Source organism: Moschus berezovskii, chromosome 15, assembly GCF_049115385.1.
Source record: "Moschus berezovskii isolate FMDL1 chromosome 15, NW_MosBer_1.0, whole genome shotgun sequence".
In the NCBI taxonomy this organism is placed as follows: domain Eukaryota; kingdom Metazoa; phylum Chordata; class Mammalia; order Artiodactyla; family Moschidae; genus Moschus; species Moschus berezovskii.
This window is the reverse complement of record NC_142474.1, coordinates 54597858-54621981: the sequence shown is the minus strand read 5'-3', so window position 1 is coordinate 54621981 and position 24124 is coordinate 54597858. Positions and strand designations below refer to the sequence as shown.

The 24124-nt window shown below is 39.8% G+C and overlaps 1 protein-coding gene across 1 annotated transcript in view; it reads right to left on the bottom strand.

Annotated features, from left to right (window-relative positions):
• Positions 1 to 24124, bottom strand: part of ITGA8 (integrin subunit alpha 8) — a 203458-nt gene that overhangs the window by 100838 nt on the left and 78496 nt on the right. The window contains exons 14-15 of the mRNA XM_055429258.2: positions 10462 to 10507; positions 6366 to 6473 (exon numbers count right to left, since the gene is read on the bottom strand). Coding sequence (XP_055285233.2) covers positions 6366 to 6473; positions 10462 to 10507 — 154 coding nt within the window. The remainder of the gene's footprint in view (positions 1 to 6365; positions 6474 to 10461; positions 10508 to 24124) is intronic.

The window sequence follows — 24124 nt, the reverse complement described above, 5'->3', positions numbered from 1 at the left end:
GGTTAATAAACTTATCAGTCTGAAGCAGCAATCTTTCTTTTCCTCACCCCAGATAAACAAATATGTTATTTTTCCTCTCTACTTCTCTTAGTACATACACATTAAACAAATAAATATGCACATATTTATTATTTATTGGTGTATATATATATATACATATATATATATCACAAGTCTAATACAGTTAAGAAAGGTGATATTACATAGGAAGGTAATACTTGGAAATATTACTAGAGGTCAACTAATTTAATCAGTGGATTCATTAATCAATTGCTTGCTATTTTTATTCAAGAAATACATATAAATATCTTCCATGTGCCAGGAAGTAAAGAATTGGGCAGAATAGTAAGGGGGCAGCTTAGCGATACAGCCTGGAGGTGACCCCAATTTGAGGAATCTGAAGGAATCTGGAATGTTTGGTGCATTAGAGCAGGACCAGGAAGCTGAAGAAAGTGAGGCTTGGTCGATCAGTAGGGAACAGGACTTTGAAAATCACATTAAAGAATTTGGATTAAGAGGTGCAAACTTGGAGGTAAAAAATAAGCTACAAGGACATACTGTACAACATGGGAAACATAGCCACTGTTTTATAATAACTATAAATGGAGTATAACCTTTAAAAATTGTGAATCACTATACTGTATACCTGTAATTTATATAACATTACACATCCACTACACTTCAATTAAAAAAAAAAAAAGAATTTGGCCTTAATTCTGAGAGGCATGGAGCATCACAGTACAATGAACCAGAATCCAGCTTCCCTGGAAGCAGATGGGGACTGGGCAGTTACTTGCCAGGGTTGGGATATAATTTGAGACAGAGATACCAGAAGAGGAAGGAAAAAGAAAGAAAATGGGGCAAGGAGAACGGCTGTCTCAGGCTCTGTAGGCACAATGGTACTGTGTGAAAGGACAATAAAGGGAGGATGGAGGGGACTTCCCTGGGGATCCAGTGGTTAAGACTGTGCTCCCAGCGCAGGGGGCCTCAGTTCAGTCCCTGGTCGGGGAACTAAGATCCCACGTGCTGCCTGGCATGGCCAAAAAAAGAGAGAAGATAGATATGCAAGAGAGATCTTTATAGTTTTTCCTTGAACATGTCTTAAACCCAATCCAGGGAGGGGCCTGCTGTGGCTTGTAGGACAGCCTGCACTTGGATCTGGCCATGGAGGGAATGAGGACTGGCCAGTGGTCTCTGCCTGCCTGTTGCTTGTGCTAAACCCCCTATGGAAAAATGTCAAGCTCTAAAAGCCAGCATTCACGAGGGGGCTTTTTCACATTTCTAAGGAAGTGAAAATACAAGAAAACACTTAAGTATGATTTAATGACAGCCTTAACATTTTTTATTAGTAAACACTATAGTATGATTTGAACATTTCTACAGAATCCAAAAGGAGTAAATAATCCCTTGTCGTGCTTTAATTATGTGTCAGCTTCCTGTGTCAAATATAATGAAGATGTGTCACATCTGGGATTCATCGAGCTCCCGTGACCTCAGTCAATGTCTCCCTTCAGGGTAAATAATTTGCCACATACCATTAAGCCAAACGTTTCCCGAGACGTCTCTGCTATTTCAAGTGTTTGTACCACTTCCCCAGAGAAATCACAAGTTCCAGCCCACTTCTACTTCAGTTGGAATTACTCAAGAAAGACGAATAGTGAATCACATCTTTAAATTTTGTAGCAGGTCTGGCTTTCAAAGTTGGACTGTTTTACTGTGTCCGACTTTTTTTGGAAGTACTTGGTTACGTGTTAAAATTGTCCATTGGCTTTTTTTTTCTGTTCATCCTTACACCAAACAGACAGAACTCATTAGCTTGTATAAGATAAATTCCTATTTGTAATAAAACAATCTATATGTAGATTGAAATAATTTTACAAACAGTATTTTGTTTAACACAATTAAGAAACAGAAAAATTTTTGCAAAATAAAGTTATGAATGTGAACATCATCTCCTCTTTGGGAGAAGAATTTGATTGAGAAATGATGTTATCAGCTGAAGAGTTACTTTTGATTTACGAATTGTGTGTGTGTGTTTGTGTGTGCTCAGTTGCATCCAACTCTTTTGCAAGCCCATGGACCAGAGCCTACCAAGTTTCTCTGTCCATGGGATTTACCAGGCAACAGTACTGGAGCAGGTTGCCATTTCCTTCTCCAGGGAATCTTCCCAACCCAGGGACTGAGCCTGCATCTCTGTGTCTCCTATATTATACTAGTGCCACTTGGGAAGCTCCATCAGTGTTACTCTAAACTTCTTAGTTCCCCCTCTCTGTTACCTTTATATCATTAAGTGGAAGATTTTAGCTTTTTCATACTGAATTATTGATAACAGCAGTACAACCTAAATATTTTGTTTACAGATGTTTTTAAGACAAAAAAAAGAGTTGCCAAGTTATAACTTTCACAGCACTCTGTTCTGATGGAAAAAGAAAACCTCACTGAAATATTCATTCTGAGTTTAGAAAAATATTTCTCTTCTATATAAACACACACATATACATCATGTGTTTATTGTTTTTTGGCCATGCAGCATGTGGAATCTTAGTTCCCCGAACAGGGATCGAACTTACATCCCCTGTAGTGGAAATGTGTATAGTCTTAACCACTGGACTTCCAGGAAGTCCCCACTATATGTTTTATGAAACAGATTATTAAGTACACATACAGGTCTTCATCTAATTACAATAAACATGAGTTGTCGGGGAAAGCTGTGAATTATTATTAAATTAGAATTAAAATTTTAAACTGTTGAGCTATACTTCTGGTGTGTCAGAAACCAGGACAGTATATCACAAATCCTCTAAAACTAGTCCTAACCTGATATAATAATGGTTGGAATAATGATTCTGTGACGTAATGGTGTTCATAGCCACGTATGGAGGAGGAAGAATGAAATAAATGTGAAATGGGACTTAAAAATACAAAGCACTTCAGTTTTCAATCAAGCTAATTCAATATTCTTTCAGTGATAGCTAATAATAGATTTTACATAAAGTTAGGTGTAACTAAAAAGTTTTTTAGTTTATGAACTTCTACATTTGTAAAATATTTTTTATTAATTTTAATTTTTCTCATTCAATAACAATTATATGAATATTTATAGGCTGGCTTTATTTTGTTTTCTAGTTTAGAAATGTAAGTAGCAGAAACTTTATAAACCTACATTGCTGTTTGAAAGGTACAGAAATTCACATTGAGGGAAATGGAGAACTATTTCCCAGTTAGAAGTTGACTTAATAGCTTTCATAGATACAATATAAAATTATATCAAATACAGACAAAAATTATAGAAAAGAAAATCAACAAATACCTTTCAATCATTTTGGAAATACTGAACTAAATTCCTATAATAAATCTTAAAAAGTATTCGAAAAACACATTTGAGACTGAACCCGCTGTTAATTTAGCATCTTCTAACACTCTGAGTCACCCATTCAAAATTTTTTCATGTGAAAATGAAACATCTTTCAGAAAATGGATGCAACAGAATCAAATAAAAAACTGTTATTTGCCCACATAACAAATTGTATTTTATCTAAGTCATCTGATTTAATGCAACAAGAGTTCATGAAAAAGAAATTCTTGTTAAAAAGTAATATTCTTTCCACAAGACCAAACAGATCCTATGATCCGTTGAAAACACCAAAACTTAAAAAAAAATTCAAAAACCAAAAAGTCCTTAGAAAAGATAATCTAATTCATAGGAAGATTTTACACCAGAGTGTGCCCTACACATATGCTTTAAAGAACTCAGTCTAGAAGTCCATTCAGTCATGAACGTGCAGAGAGAGGGCGTGGGGGCACAGGCTCAAGCAGCACTCATTCTTCCTTTCATGTTCATTTCATCCAGGGTTCGGAGAGATGCTGGCTTTTTCACATATTTTCTCAGATCAGGCTTTCATTATAATATTTTATGGTTTCATACCCTTTTAAAATGTGCCCAGGGCATTTCCCAGTTACTTTCAGAAGCTGGTTAAGGGGAAGACAGTCTCCCCACATTGAGAGGTCCCAGCAAAGGACGTTCTTCAAGGAATTCTTCAAGGTCCTCCACACCCCTTATCCTCCACCCTTAAAGCCTCTGATTCCAGTATGAACCCCTGTCCAGAGGCCATGAGCAACATGCTGAAACTGGCTGGGAATACATTCTATAACCGCGGTCCCCAACCTTTTTGACACAAGGGACTGATTTCATGGAAGACAATTTTTCCACGGACCAGGGGTTGGGGGAGATGGTTTCGGGATGATTCAAGTGCTTTACATTTACTGTGAACTTTACTTCTAATCTAATGCTGACGCTAGTTTGACAAGTGGTACCGATCCACAGTCTGGAGGTCAGGGACCCCTGTTCTAAGGGTCTAGACTGATGTGTTCTGCATTCTGACTTTCTCACGAACTGACTGAATCATCTGAGTTATGCCCTATCTTCTAGAAAATGGGGGCAAATCTCAAACACTCCAAATATTTGTTGATTTTTCAGAGTGTCTGTGTGTGCTCAGTCGTGTCTGACTCTTTGTGACCCTGTACACAATAAACCGCCAGGCTCCTCTGTCCATGGGATTCTCCATGCAAGAATACTGGAAAGGGTTGCCATTTCCTCCTAAAGGGGATCTTCCCAACCTGAGGATTGAACTCTCCAACCCAGAGATTGGGGCTTCCCTTGTAGCTCAATCAGTAAAGAATCTGTCTACAATGCAGGAGACCCAGGTTTGACTCCTGAGTCAGGAAGATCCCCTGGAGAAGGAAACAGCAACCCACTCCAGTATTCTTGCCTGGAGAATCCCACAGACAGAGGAGCCTGGTGGGCTACAGTCCATGGGGTCATAAGAGTCGGACACAACTTTGTGACTAAACCACCACCATCCAGGGATTGAGATGTCTCTGGCATCTCCTCCATTGCAAGTGGATTCTTTACCACTAGCGCCACCTGGGAAGCCCTGGATGTTGCACAGAACTTTAAAAAGTGGGTTTGCTGCCCCAGACTAGTGACTGTGTGAGAAGTGTGGAGCAATCCGAGATGCTTACTGTGTCCTACCCTGTGTAGATGGTAGGGGGTGAGGAACTATTGGAATCTATAATAAAGAGGGTCTTACGTGGTACCTGTATTTCAGAGACCAAAAGTCATGATCCTTGGGAGGGGGAGTAGTTTTTGTTTTTTTTTTTATTTCTTGATCTCAGTTTGGACAGTGGTTTTGGCTGTGTTCCGATTTTGTTCTAATGTCAGAGGATGAGTTAGGGTTATGGTATGGTTGAATTGTGTGGAGATGTTACCAATGGGATACCCCTGTGGGTGTCTGCCTTCAAAGCAGAGGGGTATGTTATAGCCTCTGTTAAATTGGTTATAACATGCCCAGGTTGTGGGTTTGATAAGTTGCCAGGAATGAGTTCTATACATCCTTTTAAAATCTGGAGAAAGAAGGATCCTATATAGTTAGGCCCAAAAGTTGTGGTTCTGGGGTCAAGCTGGGCAACTGCATAGGCTGAGATACTGGGCCAAGCTTGTGTCTATATCAGAGAATATTACCCTAAAGCATTACCCAATAGGACAGACTTCTGACCCTGGAGGACCTACATACTGAGAAACAAAGTGGCAGTTCCTTGAGCTGGCCAGATTCAGAAAGAAAATTCTCAGAAAATGTCTAAGCTGTGTTCTCCTACAGTACAGGCTAAGGAACCATAATTTAACTGCTGCTTCTGATGTTGAGATCATGGCCCCCAAAATATAGGTGAGGACACAAAAATCTCTATAACATTTACCTTCCATCTCATTGTACTCGTAAGGTTATAAAATTCATATCTGTCTTCAGCACAGAAAGTGAGTAATCTGACCCAAGTTTGACTATTTAAAAAAAAAAGTACAGCACATGTCTGGAAAGTGTCTATCAGTTCAGTTCAGTTCAGTCGCTCAGTCATGTCTGACTCTTTGCAACCCCATGAATACCAGGCCTCCCTGTCCTAAGCATATGCAAATACAAACATAAAGATTTTTTTTTATTATATTTTCAGTTTGTTTAATGTTGATTTTGGTATCCAAGATTCTAAAAGAACTCCAGGATTCGCTTGGCTGGGAATTTTCTCAGGATAGTTTTGTTTCTCATCTCATGTGGCGCCTGTAGATGGAGACATACCCTTCACATAAGTCGACAGTGAACGATCAGCACTGTGTCAGTTACTTTTTTTAAAACAGACTAACTCCTGGCTACTCGGATGTGGTACTCAGACCAGCAGCATCAGCACCACCTTGGAGCATCTTCAGAAACGTAGTCTCAGGTCCCGCCCCAGATTTATGGCCCCCAAAGTACAAGTTCACGAGATTCCCAGGTGATCTGAGTTCATACAAGAGGGCAAGAAGCACTGTAGAAACTCACCAGGCCACAGGTGCCATTGATTCTGGAATCAGGCAGGTTTTGTTTTCCAGATTGATGATCACCGGCTGCAAGAGAAGTTGGGCCCCCACCGTCACAACTGGCCTCGCTCTGCAGGGAGAAGATGTACGGCTTTAACCAGTCCTGAGAGCTGCAGGCAGAAGCCACTGCCAACATTCCCAGCCCCAGTGCCAAGAGTTCCCCTCACTGCGTGAACAGGTGGGCTCCGGACTCAACTAGCTACGTTCAGACACCTCTGGTTGCTCATGAATATTATGGAGCTGTGAGACCGTGGAGCAAAGCCGCGTTCACAGACCTGCTCTGTCTGTGGAGTGCTCACAGTATTTTGGTGACATGGCTATGAAATACTTCCCTGGGATCTGCTAGTCTATCCACATTCACATCTGAATATGAAGAAATACATCATCCTACAGTCACTTGCGTCACATCTGTAAGTCCTTGAATTTTTATTTTATTTTATTTATTTGGAGGTGCCAGGTCTTAGTTGTGCCATGTGGGATCTAGTTCCCTGACCAGGGATTGAGCCTGGGTTCCCTGCGTTGGTAGCGTGGAGTCTTAGCCACTGGACTACGCGGGAAGTCCCTGGATAGGGACTTTTAAATGTTTTTTGCTTTGTTATTCTCTTACTTTAAAAAAAAAATTTACTTACTTTTAATTGAGGGATAATGGCTTTACAATATTGTGTTGGTTTCTGTCATGGAATCAAGCCATAGGTATATTCATGTCCCCTCCCTCTTGAACCTCCCTCCCACCTCCCACCCCATCCCACCCCTCTAGGTTGTCAAAGAGCACCAGTTTGAGCTCCCTGACTCATATAGCAAATTCCCTACAGCCTATTATACAGAGTGAAGTCAGTCAGATAAAAACAAGTATCATATATAAATGCATGTATATGGACTCTAGAAAGATGGTACTGATGAACCTGTTTGCAGGGTAGCAGTGGAGACGCAGACATAGAGAATACACTTGTGGACACAGCGGGAAGGAGAAGGGACCAATGGAAAGAGTAATATGCAGACACACACACTACCATATATAAAATAGATAGCCAGTGGGGATTTTTAAGTGTTGATTGGCAATTTTCTAGCCAAGCTTTGCAGATTGACCTAAACCCATGAGGGTGGGTGGACTCATTCTGTGCTTTACACAGAGCAATGGTTCTCAATCCTGATTGCACAACAGAAGCAGCCAACAGCTTTCAAACAGAAACCAGGCCCACGCCCACCACAGATCAATTGAATCAGAACCCCTGGGGTCAAGGCCAGGCACTGGAATGTCAAACACACCCTCCAGGTGATTCTGTTGTGCAGCCAAGCTGGAGGAGAGGGACTAATACTCAATTCCAACCACCCAGGTGAGGATAAACCAGACAAAGTAAATCACTGGGAAAGGGAACGGGGCAAATTTTTAAAGGTTGGTGCCAAGACAGGAGAGCTGGGAGCCAGATCTCCAGATGACAATGTGAGATGATGCCATGCTGCTTAAGCTTTCCTCTGACAGGTGGGAGGGCTGGGCCATGGGGCAACGTGTTGTTTAGGACACTGCTTTAAAGGATTTCATGATTACCATAATGGCGCCTAGTGGGAATTTTCTTAAATTCCTTTACACTATTTATCTGTACGCTGTTAGGTGATTTTTATTTTCAATATTTTGTGAGTTCCAATCCTTGGAAAAGCAGGTTAGACAGGATTAGACACACAAGACAATTATTAAGGTAAATACCTATAAAGGAAAAAGGGGAGGGAGGAGGCTAGGAGCCAGAGTGTGATGTAGGTCTGATCCCTGGGAATGAACAGGGAGAGAAAAGGCAGCTTGGGAAAGAAGCTCCAGCTAGGGCACTCGGGAGGAGGGTCTTAAGCCAAAGCTGGTGTTTGTGGAGCTCCAGTTGGACCTATGTTTGTATCCCTGTTGTGTCCAGTAATCAACTCGGAGCCTTTTATGGGAAACAGCCTTGTTGCAAATGTAGATTCAGAGCATAGTGGCTGGATCACGAGTCAATTGCACTCCAGATCCAAATGCCTCTTGCCTGGAAAATCCCATGGACAGAGGAGCCTTGTAGGCTGCAGCCCATGGGGTCGCTAAGAGTCGGGCACAACTGAGCAACTTCACTTTCACTTTTCAGTTTCATGCAATGGAGAAGGAAATGGCAACCCACTCCAGTGTTCTTGCCTGGAGAATCCCAGGGATGGGGGAGCCTGGTGGGCTGCCATCTATGGGGTCGCACAGAGTCAGACACGACTGAAGCGACTTAGCAGCATTAGCAGCAGCTCCAAGTGCTGCTGCTTCATGGCCACAAACACAGCCCCAATCCTTCCTGTGCTTTGAGCATTTCAATCACCTGATTCTCTGCACCCTGAAATGGAGAGTAGCTGGCATACGTCAGCCCTCTGAGGATGTCTTAGTACTGATGAAGACAATCTTACCTCCTTGAGGAAACCAACTTTAGAATCCCTCGGGGAGTTGACCTAGGTTTGTGCTAGGTCATGTGCCCAGAACACCTGGGTCAGCTCTCTGCCTTTCGATATTCTAACCTGGTGTCTTACATTCCTGTAACACTTTTTTAAACCAGAAAACAGAATCTCAGTTTTCAATCACTGCCTACTTATTCTGTGTACTTTACATGCAGAGTCTCAATCCTTTTAACAAAATAACTTTATAATGTAAGTATTATGCCTATTTGACATATGAAAAAAAAAAATCTGAGGCTCAGAAAGTTATAGAAACTTGCCCAAGATTACAAATGGGTTAGTGTCTGGAATGGCCAGGTTTTTCTTTTTTTTTTTTTAGCAACACAAATTTATTGACAGCAAGGGATCAGGAGGAGCACATTTTATCTGAAGGCTCTGAGGAAGGGTTGATACAGGGGTCTCTCCTAGCTTCTCTAAGTTCTTCACTTGTGGCAGCCTAACTCCAGTCTTCACATGGTCTCCTTGTATGCATGTCTGTCTCTTCACAGTGCATTCTTTTTATAAGAACAACAGTCAAATTGGATTAGAGGTGCAATGACTAGGTATTTTAAAATCCAGATCTGTCATATTTTGAATTGTTCAATGCTTGCTTTTGAAGACTACTGATTCTTGGATAGTATTTCTATTCCCTAATTTAGTGTCCACACTTGATTACAGAGGCCAGGGTACATAATACCATTCCCCCACCCCACCTTCCTTATCTATAAGCACATTTTAATGCATTTCCAAAACAAAGAGAAGTATTTAAATGGAGGGCCATCTAAAAAGTGTGTCATTTTGTAAGTTCCACTAAGATTCATATCTTATTTAACATTATGTTAGTAGATGCTGGAGGTTTGGTCATGAGATATGAGAACAAAAACAGAAAGGTTGAAAGAAAGGGAAAATACTGAGGGGAAAATATTCCTCCAAACTTTAAAAAGAGCATCTAAATGTTCTCCAAAATAAATAACTGGAATATACTCTTTAAGGCAAAACTAAAAACAAAGAGGAAATGCATTTGAAACAACTAGAAGAACGTGTCCATCAATGAAGAAATAAAGAAAATGTGGTATACATATTCAAAAGAATAAAAGGGGTATTCAGCCACTAAAAGGGGTATCTTGCCTTTTGTGACAACACAGAAGGACCTTGAGAGTATTATGCTAAGTGAAAAATTCAGAAAAAGACAAATATCATATGATCTCACTTACATGTACAATCTAAAAACAAAAATCAAAACCACAATATGAACATATAGATACAGCGAACAGATTGGTGGTTGCCAGAGATGGCAGAGCGAGGGGGTGATGGAAATGGGTGAAAGTGGTCAAAAGTACAAACGTCTAGTCGTAAGTAAGTCATGGGGATTTATTATTTATTTATAAGATACATCATACAGCATGGTGCTTATAGTTAATAATACTGTGCTACTGTTATATATACAGTATATTGAAAAGTTGCTAAGAAGGTAGATCTTACCAGTTCTTATCACAGGCCAAAAAAAGTTGTAATTAACGAGACTTATCATGGTAATCATTTTGTAATATATAAAAATATTGAATGTCATACACCTGAAGTTAATATGTTATAATAAAAAAAAGAACATTTAGAGACCATCAACCACATACCTGTAAACTGCTACTTTTCCTGTTCCAAATGCACCCACAATTAAATCTAAAAAAGAAAAAACACAAAACAAAAGCACAAATTTTATAGAATTGATCAAAACTCATAGTTAATTATAAATAGCACAGAGAGCAACCTGACATGCCGATTGCAGAATGAGAGTCATACAAACAAGAACAGCAAATCACGGCTTTCTTAAGGCATTTTGGAAAGGATATAGTAAGGTCACTGTAACTCAATATGACACATAAATCAATAGATCTCCAACCCTGCTGGACTCAGGAAGGCCAGCCTTCTAGAAACGCTTCAGATACTCGTCATAATGCCATATCCTCCAGACCCAAGGCACACACCTTAAATCATAAGAGAAGAAGTACCTGTGTCTCTATTTCTGATTTGTAAATAAAATCATAGTGGTGACCTGAATGGGAAGTCCAAAAGGGAAGGGATATATAAAAACATCTATTTCTGCTTCATTGACTATGCCAAGGCCTTTGACTGTGTGGATCACAATAAACTGTGGAAAATTCTGAAAGAGATGGGAATCCCAGACCACCTGACCTGCCTCTTGAGAAACCTGTATGCAGGTCAGGAAGCAACAGTTAGAACTGGACATGGAACAACAGACTGGTTCCAAATAGGAAAAGGAGTACGTCAAGGTTGTATATTGTCACCCTGCTTATTTAACTTATATGCAGAGTACATCATGAGGAACGCTGGGCTGGAAGAAGCACAAGCTGGAATCAAGATTGCTGGGAGAAATATCAATAACCTCAGATATGCAGATGACACCACCCTTATGGCAGAAAGTGAAGAGGAACTCAAAGGCCTATTGATGAAAGTGAAAAAGGAGAGTGAAAAGGTTGGCTTGAAGTTTAACATTCAGAAAATGAAGATCATGGAATCTGGTCCCTTCACTTCTTGGGAAATAGATGGGGAAACAGTCGAAACAGTGTCAGACTTTATTTTTTTGGGCTCCAAAATCACTGCAGATGCTGACTGCAGCCATGAAATTAAAAGACGCTTACTCCTTGGAAGGAAAGTTATGACCAGCCTAGATAGCATATTAAAAAGCAGAGACATTACTTTGCCAACCACGGTCCGTCTAGTCAAGGCAATGGTTTTTCCCGTGGTCATGTATGGATGTGAGAGTTGGACTGTGAAGAAAGCTGATCGCCGAAGAATTGATGCTTTTGAACTGTGGTGCTGGAGAAGACTCTTGAGAGTCCCTTGGACTGCAAGGAGATCCAACCAGTCCATTCTAGAGGAGATCAATCCTGGGTGTTCATTGGAAGGACTTATGCTAAGGCTGAAACTGCAATACTTTGGCCACCTCATGTGACGAGTTGACTCACTGGAAAAGACTCTGATGCTGGGAGCGATTGGGGGTAGGAGGAGACGGGAACGACAGAGAATGAGATGGCTGGATGGCATCACCGACTCGATGGACATGAGTTTGAGTGAACTCCGGGAGTTGGTGATGGACAGGGAGGCCTGGCGTGCTGTGGTTCATGGGGTCGCTAAGAGTCGGACACGACTGAGCGACTGAACTTAACTTAACTTATATGTATATGTATGTCTGATTCATTTTGCTATACAGTTCAGTTCAGTTCAGTCGCTCAGTCGTGTCCGACTCTCCGCGACCCCATGAATCACAGCACGCCAGGCCTCCCTGTCCATCACCAACTCCCGGAGTCCACTCAAACTCATGTCCACAGAGTCGGTGATGCCATCCAGCCATCTCATTCTTGGTCGTCCCCTTCTCCTCCCGCCCCCAACTTTTCCCAGCATCAGAGTCTTTTCCAGTGAGTCGACTCGTCGCATGAGTGGCCAAAGTATTGCAGCTTCACCTTTAGCATCAGTCCTTCCAGTGAACACCCAGGATTGATCTCCTTTAGAATGGACTGGTTGGATCTCCTTGCAGTACAAGGGACTCTCAAGAGTCTTCTCCAACACCACAGTTCAAAAGCATCAATTCTTCGGCGATCAGCTTTCCTCACAGTCCAACTCTCACATCCATACATGACCACGGGAAAAACCATAGCCTTGACTAGACGGACCTTTGTTGGCAAAGTAATGTCTCTGCTTTTCAATATATTATCAAGGTTGGTCATAACCTTCCTTCCAAGGAGTAAGCGTCTTTTAATTTCCTGGCTGCAATCAGCATCTGCAGTGATTTTGGAGCCCCAAAAAATAAAGTCTGACACTGTTGCCACTGTTTTTCCATCTATTTCCCATGAAGTGATGGGACCAGATGCTATACAGTAGAAACTAACATAAGATTGTAAAGCAATTATACTCCAATGAAAAACTAATTTAAAAAGAAAAAAGGACTTCCCTGGTGGTCCAGTGGCTAAGACTCTGCACTCCCAATGCAGGTGGCCTGGGTTCAATCTCTGGTCTGGGAACTAGATCCCACATGCTGTAACTAAATAAATAAATGGAAAAAAAGGGGGAGGGAAGCATATGCTAAGTGCCTACTATGTACCAGGCTCATCACAAATACTGTTTTATCATCCCCCTATCAGCAACAATCCTATAAGGCAAGTGTTTTACCAGTAAGGTAGAGCATTTTGGCTGCCATCTTACCTCAGCCTTTTGCTCTTACAAATATGTGGGTGGCGAGCATGGTTTTGGCAGAGTGACTGGTAGTATATGAAATAACTGACATATCATATAGCAGTCTCTCCCTATTAATGGTTTCGCTTCTTTGGTTTCAGTTACCTGTGGTCAACCACAGTCTGAAAATATTAAGTGGAAAATTCCAGAAATAAACAACCCATCATCAAACTTTTAAATTGCACACTGTTCTGAGCAGCGTGATGAAATCTCACGCCATCCTGCCTGGGATGTGAATGACCTCTTGGTCCAGCATGTCCTATCTGTAGTCGCTTAGTAGCAAATTTGGTGTCTCAGTGCTTCTTCAAGTGACACTTACTTTACTTAATAATGGCTCAAACTGCGAGAGGAGTGATGCTAGGGACTTCCTTGGTGTTCCAGTGGTTAATACTCCATGCTTCCAATGCAGGGGGTGTGGGTTCGATCCCTGGTCAGGGGAACTAAGATCCTGCATGCTACAGAGCATGACCAAAAAAAAAACTCTTTAGCAATTAAAATGTGCTAAAGAGAAGCCCTAAGTGATTCCTTTAAGTGAAAAGGTGAACATTCTCCACTTAGTCAGAAACAAAAGCCTACGCTAAAGTTGCTAAGATCTACAGTAAGAACAAATCTTGTATATGTGAAGAAGGGAAAAAAACTCATGCTAGTTTTGTGGTCACACCACAAGCTGCAAAAGTTAAAAGTAATTAGCTAAGATTGAAAGACACTGAACTTGTACAATAAGATGTTTTGAGTAAGAGAGAGACCAGATTCACATAACTTTCATTAAAGTATATAGTTATAATTGTTCTACTTTATTCTTAGTTATTGTTGTTAACCTCTGTACCTAATAAATAAATTCATCTTTATGTATAGGGAAAAAACATAGTATCTAGAGGGTTCAGTACTCTCTGAGGTTTCAGGCATCCACTGAGGGTCCTGGAACATACGCTCCCATGGATAAGCAGGGAAACTATAATAATATTAAATAACAACAACAATGCTAATAATCAGTAACACATATTGAACACTTATTCTAAGCCAGGAATCCTTTTAACAAATTTACTTTAACTGATTCCTAGCAAGTTAAGAAGTCTTTATTATTAGCACAATTTTGCAGAAGAGGAATTTGCTTTTTGTTTTTATTTATTTTGTTGGAGTGGAGTTGCTTTACCATGTTGTGTCACTTTCTGCTGTACAACAAAGTGAATCAGCTGTATGTGTACATATATCCCCTCTTTTTGGATTCCCTTCCCATTTAAGTCAGCTCAGAGTATTGAGTAGAATGCCATGTGCTATACCATAGGCTCTTATTAGTTTTCTATTTTATACATAGAGTATATATATATCAATCCCAATCTTCCAATACACTCCTCCCCGCTACATCCCCCCCTTGGTATTCATATGTTTGTTCTCTACATCTATGTTTTGGCAGAAGAGGAATTTGAGGCTTAGGGAGGAGGCTCACGTATAAATTCACTGATGAGTCGCCAAGAGTCAGACATGACTGAGATAATTTCACTTTCACACATGTACATAAGATATGAAGCTGGGTTACAGCAGGACTGGGCAACAGAGAAGTCTTAGACTCTTTGAGGAGTAATGTTCACAATAATCTCAGTGACTGGCTAACACATAGGCAGAACTCTATATTTTTCTTAATCTCATGTATGATGCTTATTTTTTCTCAGGAGGTGCAACCAGGCACAAATTAAAATGATCATGACTATATCTGCAAAGTAAAATTTAGATGCAGAGATGGGAAAATTGGACTTGGCAGAATTAACAGCCACAGAAGAAAACATATAATAGCTGAAACCATAATTGGTTAATTCCAGTAGAACTGAGGTGAAAATGAAAAGAAAAAAAGATAGGGAAACTTCTTTGGCCATGCCATATGGAAAACCAATCAAGGAATTAAATTGGTTTAATGGAGTTTGTACAGGAAAATGATTTGTAGCCACATGCCCTTGGCATTCACCTTTCCAGACAAAGGAACTGGTCAGACTGAAAGCAGCTATGATTCTTCTCTAGGGGCTTCTCTTGGCTGGGCCAGGGCATTACCCTCAGCCCATGATGGATGGGGACTGGATGGATAGCTAGGTCCACAAGCTAGCAAGGCTTTTTTCTTATGGTGACTCTAAGGCATGTGCTTCCTGTCTCTAGACTTCCCCAGTGAGACAAAGCCCTAGTTGCCCACCCAGTCAGCCTCGTGATAATAATCTTCCCTTTTCACATCTCTATTCCCTACTTCCTTAGCAATGATTTCTGGGGGTTACTCCTCAAAAAACTACTTGTTTTCTAATATTTAATGTGTGCTCTTAAAGAACCCAACAAAACACAATAATTCTTGTGAAAAAAAAAAATTTTTTTTTTTTTTAGTGGACTCATATCTTCAGGATTAAAGTCAATCAAAATATCTCTGGTTACATGGAAGAAATGTAAGTGTCCACCAACAGATGAATGGCTAAAGAAAGAAGATGGGTACACACAACACACCCCCCCAGACACACACACAGAGAACTATTACTTGGTCATTAAAAAAGAATGAAATATTGCCATTTGCAGCAACATGGATGGACCTAGAGATGATTATACTGAAGTCAGAAAGATAAATATTATATGATCTTACTGATATGTGGAATCTAAAAAACTATACAAATGAATTTATATACAAAAAAGAAATAGGCTTACAGACATAGAAAAGAAACATCTTATTATCAAAGGGGAAAGGAAAGGGGGAAGAATAAATTAGTAGTGTGGGATTAACAGATACACATCATTATACATAAAATAAATAAACAAGAAAATACTACATAGCACGGGGAACCATATTAAACATTTTTTAATAAACTATAAGGGAAAATAATCAGACCATATATATGTGCATCTATATCCATATAACTGAGTCACTTGGCTGTATAGCTAAAACTAACACAATATTATAAATCAACTATACTTCAATTTAAAAAGTTAAAAGTTTCTTGTTATATAGGCACAGCATCAGATTCAGATGATAGACTCAGGACTGGACTCCAAAGATCCATGTTTTAAAAGATGTGCATGCTAATGTTTAATTGGAGAAGGAAATAGCAACCCACTCCAGTATTCTAGCCTAGAGAATTCTATGGATAGAGGAACCTGGCAGGCTATTGTCCATGGGATTTCAAATGGAGAGACAAGATTGAGTGACTAAACAACAACAACGTTCAACAAGTCAATTGAAGGTCATCTAGTAGGGGTCCCCAACCTCCAGGACCTAACGCTTGATGATCTGAGGTGGAGCTGATGTAATAATAATAGAAATAAAGTATACAATAAATATAAGGCCCCTGAACCATCCCCAAATCATCCCTGCCCTCATTCCTGGTATGTGGAAAAAGTTTCTTCCACGAAACCACTCCCTGGTGCCAGAAAGGTTGGGGACTACTGAAGGGAGCTCTGTTTGTGAGATTAAGGAAGACAGTAAGTCAAGGACTACAACTTGAGTATCTATGACTCATGGAATAAAGCACTCTTTCCCAAGGGTTCAAACCTATAAAGTCAGAAAGCAAAGTTTCTAAGTCTACGTTTTGAAAACATATCAGAATTTCACCATTTTCAATGATTTTCACATTTTTTTCTGTTGACGTGTCTCTCCCTGCACAACAGTGCATTTTTGCTATGTCAGAGGAAAAAGAGCTACTGATTTGAAGAAACACGGACTCTGTTCTTCCTGTGTAATCTGAACTCCAATATTTAGACAAGTGTAGTACAGGTGGCACTCGGTCTGATCTGTGTCTATTGACACAACACCAGACAGGAAAGTTCCATTACGAAAACAGATTCCAAGGGATCATGTGCTTTGTTTTTGTCTCCAAATAAGGTGAAATGTTTATATCTTGAGATTGGACACTTGATGAATAATAGACAAATTGTAAGTATTGACTCTTTGGAAATGACCAAGAAAAAAAGACTATAAGCTCTTCCAGGGCAGGAATCTTTCTTCGGGTTTGCATATCACAAAGATTTTATGGAATGGTAGGGGCCGAAATGAAGAAAGAAAGAATCTTTGCATCCACAGCACCAGGCATAGTGTCAGATACAGGGCAGGGACTTTATCCTCCTATGAAATGGGAGGAAAAGTAATCATGAGATAATACACTAAAAGAGAGATGAAGGAAATGGAACAATTATTAAGACAGGCTAATGTCGACTATAATTCTGCTGAATTCTTGCATGTGCACTTGAAAGTGTTGGGACACACACACACTCACTCACTCACTCACTCTTCAGAGTTTGCATCATGATCAGATTGTCACTGTTAAGGAGAAGCTGAAAGTCACACTCCTGACCATCATGGGCAGGAGCGCTTTTTCTTCGGGAGCTTTCATTCCTAGGCCTCAGGGTGGGAATTTTCCTACTCGGGAAAACTCAAGTAACTGGCAAAACAGGCCATGATTTTATTTTATTTTTCATGAGAATGTGGCCACAGTTATTCAAGGCTGAGAAAACAGTTATCTACCACTAAAGTATGCTTGTCTTCTGAGACACCACCTTGGTATTGTGCCTGCTGGAAAAGGCCAGAAGCATCTATGCTCAGGGTCTTAAAATTATCAGATTTCTCTAGGGAAGGAGAATGGATCTGCTCTTTTGTGTTTCTAACTAAGCTGTCTTTCCAAAATATGTGACTTGTTTTGATAAGTATTATGTGATTTCCAAATATACATATGCTATTATAGATATGTTCGAAATATATATACACACCTATATTTATGTTTGTATATATGGATGTATCGATATATGTATATACACACATTTTTAAAAAATTTTTATTTATTGGTGTATAGTTGATTTAGTGTTGTGTTAGTTTCAGATGTACAGCAGTGATTCAATTATACATATACCTATTCATTCTTTTTTTAGATTTTTTTCTCATCTAAGTTATCACAAAATATTGAGTATAGTTCCCCGTGCTATATAGTAAGCCCTTGATGGTTATCTACCTTATATATAGTGGTGTGTATATGTTAATCCCAAGGAATTTCAGTGATAATCTGATGACAAATTTTGGTGCTAGTATTTGCATAAGTCAGTAACTGATTATGCAATTAATAACTGGGTCATAACTCAGCAGACTTTTTCCCCTCACTTTGAGACAACAGATCTTATACCTTTATCTAGTGTTTATTTTCCTTTCTTATTGAAACTTCTTAAAAGCACATTCTGAAAACAAACAAAAAACTTCACCTTTCTTTATGCAAACACTTTTAGCCTTTTATTCCCCCTTGAAGAAACACTTGGCAACTAAAATTGGTTCTTTCTCCTTAATCAAAAACGGTTCTAAAAAAGCTAGAGTTCTTTTTCATCACCTCACACTGCCGGAGAAACATAGTTTATTTTCCTTTTGGTTTTTGATGGAACCAAGTACTTTTAAGGATAAAAAAGGAGACATTTGCATGAATGCAGGATCAGTTGGCAAGAAAAAATAACCCTAAAAAATGTGAGGTCATAGGAGACATATTACACCTCTATTTTGTATTTTATTTCTCCAAAATTGTTGTTTTTAACAAGAAAGCAGTAAAGAGCCAAGTCTTTAAAGTGGTGCTGGGACTATAGGGTCTGATTTCATTAATCTCCGAAGGAAATTTTAGAATTAGAAGAAGTTCAATAGGAAAACATCAGTGTTGTTTTGAGTGTGGGTCTGAAGTCTGGGCCTAGGTGGGCAGGGGGCAGAAAGAGACAATGGAAATGTCTGAGATGGGGGACAGAGGGAAGGGGAAGACAACAGGAAGAGTGCGGACAGGATTAGATGAGGAAATCTCCCAGAAGCGTTTCATGAAGGGACAACTCCCCGGTCCCCAGAGCATCATGAGCTGCGAGCCACCTTCGCTGCTACTTTCTTTCTTCCTACTTCTAACTCTTCCATCTTCCTAAGAAATATACACATTCTGAAATCTCTTGCTCAAAATGCCACCAAACACCTCCTTTTAAATTTTGGAGTTAAAAGACATTTATTATTTCAGAATAATTCTGGACAGAGAGAACTGCCATAAAGAGCTTCCAAATGAATGAGAAACATGGGGACCACAAACTAAGAGTTGTATGAAAAGTTCCCCTCCAAAGGGAAGCCCTCATGCCTAAACACAGCCCCCCAAGTGTAGAAATCACCAAGGAATTTTAAAATGGAAACTTTAAAGAATTCAATATCTAAAGGTAAGCGAAAGAAATAGTGGCAGATGTTTATAATGCAGCCCCTGATCAGATGGGGATATTTGTCAATGCTCTCAAGAATGTCGGGCACCTATGAAAATATAAATGTTAATTATTATTAATAATCCTATTTTATGCAGACTCATACACATTAACAATAAAACTGAGTGTATGTGTTAGTAGCTCAGTCGTGTCCTACTCTTTGCAACCCCACAGACTACAGCCTACAAGGTGCCTCTGTCCACGGAATTCTCCAGGCAAGAATACTGGAGTGGGTTGCCATTCCCTTCTCTAGGGGATCTTCCCAACCCAGGGGTTGAACCTGGGTCTCCTGTATGGCAGGCAGATTCCTTACCATCTGAGCTGCCAGGGAAGCCAATAAAACTATAAATAGTCCAATCAGTTCAGTTCAGTCGCTCAGTCGTGTCCGACTCTCCGCGACCCCATGAATCACAGCACGCCAGGCCTCCCTGTCCATCACCAACTCCCGGAGTACACTCAAACTCATGTCCACAATAAAAGGTAATAAATAGGCAATTCACATAAAAATAAATGGCCGTGACCAATAAATACAGGAAAAGATGTTCAACCTCATTTGTCATCAAAGAATTATAAATGGAAGAAACAATGAGATATCGTTTTTGACTTCTGAAGTTTGAAAAGTTTAGTATTAGGCCCAATAGAAGAGGATCAAAAACTCATGTATCCTCCGTTGGCAAGAATATAAATTGGCACAATTTTCTTAGAAGGTGCTATGTCAGTTGTGGCTCAGATGGCAAAGAATCTGCCTGCAATGCAAGAGACCTGGGTTCAATCCGTGGGTCAGGAAGATCCCCGGAGGAGGGAATGGCTACCCACTCCAGTATTCTTACCTGGATAATCCCATGGACATTGGAGCCTGGTGGGCTACAGTCCATGGGGTCACAAAGAATCAGACACAACTGAGTGATTAACACTATCTATCTATAACAATGCAAATGTTTGACCCAGAATTTACACTTCTATGAATGTATCCTGAGGATAAACTGGACAATGTGCAGAGACATATCAAATAAAAGCTAACTTTCTAAACATCTTAATTATATGCATTTCTTTGTTATAACAATCCTGTCAGGTAGATACCATAATTATCCTCATTTTAAAATAGAGAAAATAAGGTTCAGAAAAGTTAAATAAAGTAAGTGGCCAGGCCAAGTTTTAAAGAGGCAGTCTGGCTATTACCTATTTTCATCCCAGTGCTTCCCAGGAATATAGCTACAGGCTACTTTTCTCTCTTAAAAAAAAAATCTTAAAACTCAGATGTTTTTACATAAAGTAAATGTCAGCCTTAAAAAGTATCCTAATATGTGGAATCTTAAAAAAAAAAAAAGGGTACAAATGAAACATCTACAAAACAGAAATAAGAGTTAAGATGTAGAAAGCAAACTTGTTTTTTGTTTGTTACCAGGGTAAGGGAGGAGTGGGCATAAATTGGGAGATTGGGATTGACATATACACACCACTTTATATAGATAATTACTAAGAAACTACTATATAGCACAGGGAACTCTACTCAGTACTCTGCAATGGCCTATGCGTGTCTCCGACTCTTTGCAACCCATGAACTGTAACCCAACAGGCTCCTCTGTCCATGGAATTCTTTAGGCAAGAATATTGGAGTGGGTAGCCGTTCCCTTCTTCAGGGAATCTTTCTGATCCAGGGATCGAACCTGGGTCTCCCCTATGAGAGGGAGGCATGAGAAAAGAAACTGAAAAAAGGGCAGATACACACACACACACACACCCATATATGTATAACTGAATCATTTTGCTGGACACCTGAAACTAATACAACATTGTAAATCAACTATACTCCATAAATTAAAAAAATAAATAAGTGTACTACTCTTAGAGCTTTGATAAACTCATCTGGTCATGAACTACCAACACAACCAAGATATAGAACAACTCTATTATCCCCAAATGTTCCCCTGCACATTGCTGTCAAGCCTGCCCGACTCCCTTCTTAGCCTCTTGTATCCTCTATTCTGTTTTCCAGAATGTTGCATAGATGGAAGTATACAGCAAGTAGCCTTTTTTTCACCTTATCTGGCCTTTTAATTTTTTAAAATTTATTTTATGGAAGTATAAATGTTATATTAATTTCTACTGTACAGCAAAGTGATTATTATATGTATGTATATATATATATGTATACACACACACACTTTTCTTCATATTATTTTTCACTATGGTTTATTACAGGTTATTGAATATAATTCCTGTGCTATATAGTAGGACCTTGTTATTTATTCATTATCTATAGAATAGTTTACATCTGTTAATCCGAAACTCCCAATTCATCCCTCCCCAACCTTCCCCCTGACCTTGACAACTAGAAGTCTGTCTGTGTGTCTGTGAGTCTATTTCTGTTTTATAGATAAGTCCATTTGTGTCATATTTTAGATTCTACATATAAGTGATATCATATGGTATTTGTCTTTCTGACTTTCACTAAGTATCATAATCTCTAGGTCCATTCATGTTGCTGCAAATAGCATTATTTCATTCTTTTCATGGCTGAATAATATTCCAGTGTGTGTGCATACACACAGACACACAAATACCACCTTTTCATTACCCATTCATATGTCGATGGACATTCAGGTTGCTTTCATGTCTTGGCTACTGTAAAAAGTGCTGCAATGAACACAGGGGAGAATGTATCTTTTTGAATTATAGTTTTGTCTAGGTATATGCCCAGGAGTGGGACTGCTGGATCATATGGCAACTCTAGTTTTTTGAGGCACCTCCATAGTTTTCCATAGTGGCTGTACCAATAGTTTGTAGCCTTTTGAAATTGGCTTCTTTCACTGAACTTAGTGCATTTGAGATTCATCCACGATCTTGCATGTGTCAGTAATTCATTCATGTTTATTGCTGAGCTGTATTTCACTCGCTCATGGTTTGTTTATCCATCCCTGGCTAAGGAAAACTTGGATTGCTTCCAATTTTTTGAAAGTCACTATAAACATTTGTGTACAGGTTTTTGTACCTATAGGCTGATTTTGATTTGTATATTGTCTCTCGTTGAATCTCTATGTCTTTAAAGTCCTCTTTTAAAAGCCGTGTTCAATCTCAAGTGGAAATTTTCTGAATAGAGGGTAAAAATTTAGGAATTGTAAATTCTAGTTCACTTTGCCAGTGGCTTCCTATAGACTTTAGACAAGTTGCTCTTGATTGCTAAAAGTCTGGTGAAGTCTTCAAGGTTCTCCAGACAAGAGAGCCAAGAGCTCAGTAGAATTTGTTGGGGGGCCACATGACCACTTTCTCGGCTCTGATATACAATCCAGGACTGTCTTTTGTCTCTTGAGTCAGCTGGGCTTCTGCATGGTTTGTGTCTCATCTCACTTCCTTTATGGAACAGTGTTTGGCTTTCTCCCTGGTTCAACCAGACTTGGACATCCCACTGGCCCACCTCTAAGACTCAGCTCCCTGAGCTCATCATCCATAGACTTCTGGCTTCTGTCTTGGCATTGCCGATGCTCACAGCCCACAGCATCTCCTCCAGACACTCCTCATCACCATCTTGGCTCCATCTCTGTTAAGCCCCTTCCCACAGCATTTTAAAGATGAATGAGGGTTGTCAAGTATAGATGTTTTGACAACCCACCTGGACCCACCTGGGATCTGCTCACTTTCATACAAGGATGATTTTAAGAGAAATGATGGGATTAAAGATAATGTGTAAAATGATGGGCTTAATGTGTAAAATGATGGGTGGAAACATGGCCATGTTGACTCTTAAGCGGGTTAAAAATTGGCTTATGAGTTTGGCACTGGAAAAACAGCCCATGTCTGTGGGAAGCAGGCATTTAGATAAGCCTCCTTGAGTTTGGCAAATGTGTTCATCTAAAAATAGACAGATTTTTTTTCTTGCTTTTTTATTGCAACATGCAAAATATTACTGAGAGGAGGGTTACGAGTAGAGGAAGAAATGTTTAAAAAAAAATGCGTGATTTTATCCCAGAAAGTAATAATCCTAACAATCTGTCTGAAATGCTTCCAAATGAACTCTGAAGGAAAGCATTTATGAGCTGGACTGTGGTATTAGGTTGCAACATTCTAATTTACTGAGGGTTTATTTTCTTTTTTAAAAAATCCCACAAAAATAAAAGTGAACTATCAAATGATGAGTCTGCCTTAGGAAAATCGTTTTCTACATGTTATTAGCATCCTGTGGCTGTAAGCATTGCCCATTCCCCACCACTGATTGATGCTTTGCTAGTTGTGGTCCATGTCACTGGATCAAAGGCATTTCACTTTATCCTTATTGTGGTCACACTTATAATATGTGTACTGTCCAGTCAGTTGCTAAAACCGTTTTGGAGGAAAGTTTATGTCTTTAGGACCATTCTCATTCATAAGCGGCTGCCTATTGGGAATGATTTCACAGTCTCAAAAAGAGTCTGGTATTGATGTTGAAAACTCAGCCTCTGAACATCGGTGCCGCTTTGAATCTTGAAGACAGAGCTTTGGGTGAAGTAGCAAAGAATAACTTTATTGCTCTCCCAGGCAAAGGGGGACACAGGGACTCATGCCATTCAAAACTGTGTCCCAACCGGGGCGGGGAAGGAGGGGACAGGGAGGTGGGATGGTTCAAGGGTTGGGTTGTTGATAAGGATGCAGGTGTGTGCATTCCTTTAATCCGGCCTCAGGTGGTCTCCTGAGGAGCTTCTCTGGTTCTAGATATTATCAAACTGTGACCTTCTCTAAAATTAAGAATGCTCTGAATTAACACTTTATAAATGTTGGGGGTTTTAGTTCTGTTGAAGACCTCAAAGATATTGCTGTGTATATCCCTTGAGGACCCTGCCCCAAGGCTGTGCTATTGTT